Source organism: Ranitomeya variabilis, chromosome 3 (assembly GCF_051348905.1).
Source record: "Ranitomeya variabilis isolate aRanVar5 chromosome 3, aRanVar5.hap1, whole genome shotgun sequence".
In the NCBI taxonomy this organism is placed as follows: Eukaryota; Metazoa; Chordata; class Amphibia; order Anura; family Dendrobatidae; genus Ranitomeya; species Ranitomeya variabilis.
The window spans coordinates 393,186,752-393,194,401 of NC_135234.1; the positions used below are offsets into that span (position 1 = coordinate 393,186,752).

The 7,650-nt window shown below is 37.6% G+C and overlaps 1 protein-coding gene across 1 annotated transcript; it reads left to right on the plus strand.

Annotated features, from left to right (window-relative positions):
* The first annotated feature begins 326 nt into the window (after positions 1-326).
* Positions 327-7,267, plus strand: LOC143816096 (gap junction beta-5 protein-like). The gene is made up of 2 exons (XM_077296075.1): positions 327-484; positions 1,280-7,267. Exon 2 carries the CDS (start codon positions 1,489-1,491, stop codon positions 2,275-2,277), a length of 789 nt encoding a protein of 262 aa, XP_077152190.1. The 5' UTR covers positions 327-484; positions 1,280-1,488; the 3' UTR covers positions 2,278-7,267.
* The last annotated feature ends 383 nt before the right edge of the window (positions 7,268-7,650 follow it).

A 7,650-nucleotide genomic window follows, 5' to 3' on the forward strand; every position in this document is an offset into this window, starting at 1 on the left:
ACCCTCGGGGCTTAAGGGGTTAAAAAAGGATTTCAATTGTGCGTCTGTCCATTTTCAGAATAGTTTGCAGAAATAGGACCATATTATTTTCGGTATTCAGTTAATAGATACTTAACATAAAATGATTATGTGAATCAAAACTTGATATCATGTAACTGTTTTACTCTTTTAAAGAATGTTTCTGTAAAGCCTCAAGGAAACTTTGTAACCTGTAATTAAAGGGTTAAAGCATTCTCTGCTGTTTCTTAAAGGATTACAGAACACTCCTCTACCTGCCTTCTTCCCACAGATTGGCTGTAAAACTGAAAGATCCGGTTTCTTTCAGTGCTTGTTTGATTTAGAAAAAAAAGACACTCCCCAGTACTTTGAGTCTCCGCTTTAGAAATGAAGAAAGGCTAAAAAACGCTCTTTTATATTTAAATATAATATGGCAACGCGATACCGTGTGTCTACTCCCAAGGGAACATTGTAGCCCACTGTTAAGGTAAGTGTTTAATTCATTATTTCTTGGTTAAACTACATATGATTCTCAGGGTAGAAGGTTTAAGAAATGTACTTTCAATGATGTTTCTGAAATGTACTTGGAAAGGAGACTGTATTGAGTCACAGCGAGGACTGAACACTGGGCACTAAACGGACTACGGTAAATGAGTTTGCCATTCCAGTGCCTGTAGTGCTTATCAGAAAACCAGTATTTCCGAGTGGGTGAATTATAATTACTTATAAACTTTGTTAATACGATCATGCAGTAATTAAATTTATATATGGAGATTAATTTTGCCCAATTACTGGCCACTCATCTGTAAACTTTGTGTAGTATGCTTTTTAAGTTTACTATTATTTATAATATAAATGCGCCATAAAGTCTGATTTTCTTGTTATTTCTGAGAAGGCAGACAGACTGCATTATGAGTCGATGTGATGCCAATCTACAGGCAGATATGAGAAGACCTGGTTATCCGAGCATTTAAATTCCTAACTGGTCATCAGTTTCAATCTTTTCCAGTCATAACCTCTGAAATCAGAGAATGATGAATAAAATCAAATGGAAGGAGCTTGGAATTAACCACTTATATCTGACTGCCTGTCAAGCCACTAAAAGTGAAAAGTATTCAATTGGTTACATGTATTAAAGGGTCACCAGATACCACAGCACACCTTCAGAGGTCTGGTGGAGTTCACAGGTCCGAGTTCTTTTTGTGCCTGAGTGGGATCTACACGGTATTAGACAGGTGATCGGTGAATACATTACATACAGTATGTTTCTTTTTCATTACAGATAATGAACACAGCAGTGATACAATATTTTGTTGATTCAAAAATCTCTTTTTGTTAGACTATCAAGTTCCAAACACTCCAGAATGGTTTATATATGGTCAAAAAATGTATATTCACGTGCAATATACACCTAAGGGTATAATGATATCGAAGAAGCAACAATTTTGAACCAGAAGACGACAGCAGCCGGATCCTATTCTCAGACAAACCATGAACTGGGGAATTTTCCAAGGACTTCTCAGTGGAGCAAGTCATTTCTCTACTGCATTTGGACGTATTTGGATGTCAGTGGTCTTTGTTTTCAGACTTCTGGTATATGTGGTGGCTGCCGAAAGAGTGTGGGCTGATGAGCAAGGTGAATTTGACTGTAATACAAAACAGCCAGGTTGCACTAATGTTTGTTACGATCACTACTTCCCAGTATCCCACATCAGGCTTTGGGCCCTCCAGCTAATTTTGGTTACTTGCCCTTCTCTTCTTGTCATCATGCATGTGGCATACAGGGAAGATCGAGAAAGCAAACATAGGCAAAGACAAGGAGAGGATTGTGGAAGACTATATGTGAACACAGGTAAAAAGAGGGGAGGTTTATGGTGGACCTACCTTTTTAGCCTTATAATAAAGGCTGCAGTGGATTCAGTTTTCCTCTACATCTTTCACCACATCTACAAGGACTATTACCTTCCTGCTATTGTTAAATGTACATTGTCCCCATGTCCAAATATTGTGGACTGTTTCATATCAAGACCCACAGAAAAAAACATTTTCACCCTGTTTATGGTTGTAACTACTATAGTTTGCATTCTGCTCAACCTAATAGAGATAGGATACTTGGTCGGTAAAAGATGTCGCGAGCGTCTGGCACAGCAAAATCAGTCTCGTAATGTTATTGCATATCTCCAAAAACAAGAAATGTTTCAGGTCAACAACAAACTGAACGAAAAGATAGACATGTTGCCAAGCATTCATATAACACCATCTGGAACTAAAGTAAAATGAGGGAATGAATGTCACCATACAGCCGATGTAATGACTGAATGACTGATCCCATTAACCAGAATAAAGTATATAAAGTGGTGATCAAATAATTTCAAAATTTCACAGCAAAAGGGTTAACACTTTAAAGAGAACCTGTCACGTCATCAGAGTGTCTGATCTAAAGTGCAGATCAAATTGATATCAATTTTTTTGGAAAAAACATTATTAGACTTTGTATTATTTTCTCCACTTTCTATAAAAAGGTGTCTAGTGAGTGGTCCTATTTAGTGACTGACAGTCTTAACTCAATGAAAATGCATAGGTAGGTGTCAATCACAAATTAGGACTGCCCACTGGACTCATAAGTATATATGGGGAGGACTTTTAAAAAAATTCAAGGTGTACTCCTATCTTTTTCCACAAAATTCTAGATCAATCTGCTTAGCTTCCCTTGCTTTATGCCCACAGTTAGGACTTGATGTACAGGTACATGAGGCTGCATGTACAGGCAATGACTAATATGCTTTATATTTCACCATGGAAAAATGAACAAAACAGCTCTTTTTTGTCATGTTCAAGGACATTCCTGTTCTATCTTGCCTAGACTTTATGTTGCACATGCATCACAGTGTACTCACGGGAAACATCATGGAGAGGCAAATGGCCTAACTGGGAGATTTGCCAAACTGTGACATTTTATAACATTCCTTGAATTTAATCTCATCGTCTATTTAGAGTCTAAAGGTTGCACTCATAAACTTAAAGGGTACATCATTCCACAAAGGTCTCTGAACTTTTTAAGCAAAAAAGTGGAACATGCATCATACAATTAAGTTTGGGGGTAGGTATTATGTTTTACGTCAATTAAGATACATCTATTGGAGTAGTAATTATGGATAAACATAAGAATCATCTTCTTACACAACATAGACAGAAACTTTCAAGTAATTAACCTTTTCATGACATGGGCATTTTCTGTTGTTGCTTTTTTTTTTCATTTTTGTTTTTTGCTTCCTTTTTTTCCAAGAGTGATAACTTTTTTATATTTCCGTCAATATGGCCTGACTGGCATTTGCGATCATATGACAAGCCAGAATGACTGGTTAACAGCTGCAGGTTGAGCTCTGATACACCCATGGCTGTTAAAGGCACATGACAGCTGATTAAATCAGGTGTCATGTGCGGGGAAAGAAGCGGGCTCAGCATTGGAGGTCGCATTAAATTAAGGGACACGACATATGATGTACATATATACATCATACGTCGTGAAATGGTTAAAAAGAATTGGTCAATAGTAAACTATCCATTATTCTCCCCTAATAAAAAATTCCAAGTAGCATTGAGTTACTTGCTTTATCTCTTCCCACAGTTCAATCTAATTGTTATACTTATTTCTTCCATACTATTATGTGTAGAGATGAGCAAACATCATCGGCTCCCTCCGTATTAGGCAAGCTATAGCACTTACTGAAGAAGCTGCATAGAGAACCCGGATTCCTGGAGCGCTCCCGATGATCAGGTGTCCGGCTCCGCAGCTGCATGTGTCACTGCTGTGTGACAGTCACAGCACATGCATGGAGAGCCTATGTGTTGTGACTGTCACACAACCGCGACACATGCAGCTGTGGCTTGGAACTCCTAATTATCGGAGCGCTCCAGGTATCTGGGGTTTCCGATGCTGCTTCTTCGGTAACCGCTATAGCTTGCCGAATAAGGAGGAAGCCGATAATGTTTGCTCATCTCTAATTATGTGTTAATGGAAACTGGATATTTTTTCCTCTGCTAAGTAATAATTCCATTGTTTGTTTTATATCACCATGATACCACATGGATCAGGATTGTAATCTATACTTGGTTCCCATGTTGGCACATTTGTTACGGTGTTTACCTTTTTTTTAACAATTTATATTTATTATATTAAAATGGGGAAATTAAAAAGGGATATGCATTTAATTACATATTCTTCTTTTTTTAATGTATTTTTACTACTTTTAAAATCTCCTCTGGAGCCTATTCCTATATGTAACACAATATTTGAACTTTATGGCAGCTGCAATAATTGAAGCTTTATGGTCTGGAAAGTGGACTAATACCTTTGAACCATCACTACTTTTTTTTTTTTTCATATCAGCACTGGAATCTAAGTTCAATGACCCTAGTAATATACTTCCCGGCTGCTGTCTTCAGCTGTTCTCATCTCTTCTCCTGTCCTGTGCCATCATCTTGTGACCGCAACTTCTGACTGAGCGGAAGTCAGAGGTAACGGTCACAAGCTCTCAATGCAAGTCTATGAGAACCTTGTTCTGGCCTCGCTCTGGCTGTCATAGACTTACATTGAGAAGTGATCTCTGGCTCACCCGGCAATCACTGGAGTCATCCGAGAGTTTACATACTGAAGAAGATGACCGGCATGACGCCAATAAAACATGAAGGCTGCATTCACACGTTCAGTATTTGGTCAGTTTTTTTACATCAGTATTTTTAAGCAAAAACCAGGAGTGGGTGATAAATACAGAAGTGGTGACATGTTTCTATTATACTTTTCCTCTGATTGTTCCTCTCCTAGTTTTGGCTTACATATACTGATGTGTCACACTGTCCAAATACTAAACTTGTGAATGGGGCAGAAGAGAGCAGCTGGTAAGTATAAGACTAGGGGTACGGAACTTAGATTAGTGGCACCACTCCTGTGCTGCAATAAAAAAAATGCTGGAGTGGTACCTAACAGTACATGGAAATGAGATGCAATTCCATGCACATCTGTAGAGGTGTGGTGTGGTTTCTGGAAGAAAGCAGCTATGGTTTTCTAATATCATACAACCCTTTTACATCTCAACGATCTAATGGTAATGATATGATTCTACTGACTCCATCCTAGTTTAGCTGACAAAGCTGAAAAGAGGGCTAACGAAACTAGGAATTTTCAGGGTTTTGTGTATGCTCTAATGACTAAGGGTGTGTGCACACATTGAGTATTTGCAGCTGATTTTTCTGCAACAAAAACCTGAGCGTTATGAGGAAAAATACTGCATAAAATATGCGCATTAATGCATTTTTACTTTATTTCCCCAATTCACTTGAATGGGTGAAAAACACTGCAAAAACGCTGAAAGAATGGTCAAGGAGCAGATTTGAAAAAATAGTTGAAATCTGCAAGGAAAAAATAGGCAGCCTGTGCATGAGATTTTAGAAATCTCATTCACTTCACTAGTACTGTAAAACTCTGCATTTTTTTCACGGCAAGCCCTAAGGAAGTATCTCAGGATTATATTTAAATCATCAAATAAAAATAATAAAGCTGATTTAAACAAAATACAGTAATAATCTCCTGATACATTCCTTTTAAAGCATACTTGGTAGTGGAATGCCTAAATTTGTCAAACATACAGTATTAAATAAGAAAAAAAATATATGTTATCAAGTTGAAATTTAGACCTGCAAAGTTACAGGTGCAACTCACAAAGTTAGAATATCATAAAAAAGTTAATTTATTTCAGTTCTTCAATGCAAAACATGAAACTCATATATTTGATAGAGTCATTTCAAACAGAGTAATCTATTTCAAGTGTTTATTTTTTTTAATGTTGATGATTATGGCTTATAGCCAATGAAAACCCAAAAGTCATTATCTCAGTAAATCAGAATACTTTTTAAAACCAACTTGAAAAAATGATTTTAAAATCCCAAATGTTGGGCTACTGAAATGTATGTTCAGTAAATGCACTCAGTACTTGGCCAGGGCTCCTTTTGCATCAATTACTGCATCAATACAGCGTGGCATGGAGGCGAACAATCTGTGGCACTGCTGATGTGTTATGGAAGACCTGGTTAATTTGATAGCAGCCATCAGCTTGCCTGCATTGTTGGGTCTGGTGTCTCTCATCTTCCTCTTGACAATACCCCATAGATTCTCTACACCAGCAGATGACATGTTTCTCGAAATCATCATTAATTGTGGATACTTCACACTAGACCTTGGAAATCAAGGTCCCAGAGTCTGGAGGAAGAGTGGAGAGACATACAATCCAAGCTGCTTGAGGGCTAGTGTGAAGTTTCCACAATCAGTGATGGTTTGGGGAGCCATGTCATCTGCTGGTGTAGGTCTACTGTGTCTTATCAAGACCAAAGTCAGCGCAGCCATCTACCAAGAAATTTTAGAGCACTTCATGCTTCCATCTGCCGACAAGCTTTATGGAGAAGGAAATTTAATTCTCCAGCAGGACTTGGCACCTGTCCACACTGCCAAAAGAATCAATACCTGGTTTATAAACAACAATATCACTGTGCTTGATTTGACCAGCAAACTTACTCGACCTTAACCCCATAGAGAATCTCTGTGGTATTGTCAGGAGGAAGATGAGAGACACCAGACCCAATGATGCAGACAAAATGAATTCTGCTATCAAAGCAACCTGGGCTTCCATAATACCTCAGCACTGCCACATTGCCTCCATGCCACGCCGCAATGATGTAGTAATTGATGCAAAAGGAGCCCCAACCAAGTATTGAGTGCATTTACTGAAGATACATTTCAGTAGGCCAACATTTCAGATTTTATAATCATTTTTTCAAGCTGGTGTTATATAGTATTATAATTTACAGAGATAATGATATTTGAATTTTCATTGGCTGTAAGCCATAATCATAAACATTAACAGAACTAAACTCTTGAAATAGATCACTCTGTTTGTAATGACTCTATCTAATATACGAGTTTCACTTTTTGTATTGAAGAACTGAAATAAATTAACTTTTTCATGATATTCTAATTTTGTGAGATACACCTGTATATTTATGATATCCAAGTTACACATTGTCTTGCTGTGTAATATGACAATAAATACTTTTATCATTCACTGTTATGAATAATTGTTTAAATCTATAATTGTTTATATTTGAAACAAAACCATTTATTTTGTCATTTATTAATTTCCCTCTTTTTATGTTGTCTTACAAAGTAGTATCATAATCATTGTATTGCACAAAAATAAAGTAATTTTTTTGGCAATGAGATGCAGTAGCAGAGACTTGACGGCGCCTTCGCAGAAGATCGATGAAGACTCTGCCCATAGAAGGGTGGGTAACGTTCACATAATCACGCAGGTGGATGGCACATGTGCGGGATTATAGCGCTGCAACTGAGTTACCTGCATGGAAGGGGGGTAGTATTGTAATGAAGAAGGAGGCACGGATTTCTTCCAGGCACTGCAGGCCCCGGAGCCTGTAAGAAATCATTAACATATAGACTGTAGCTATGAGGCATACAGGTAAGAGTGGTTTAATCATTCTATTACCTGTATGCCCATAGTAATAGCTTAAATTCGTCTAGGGGGTAACAGATTCCCTTTAAGCAAGTTGACAATATAATGATCTCTAGAAGTCTTATAGTTAAAG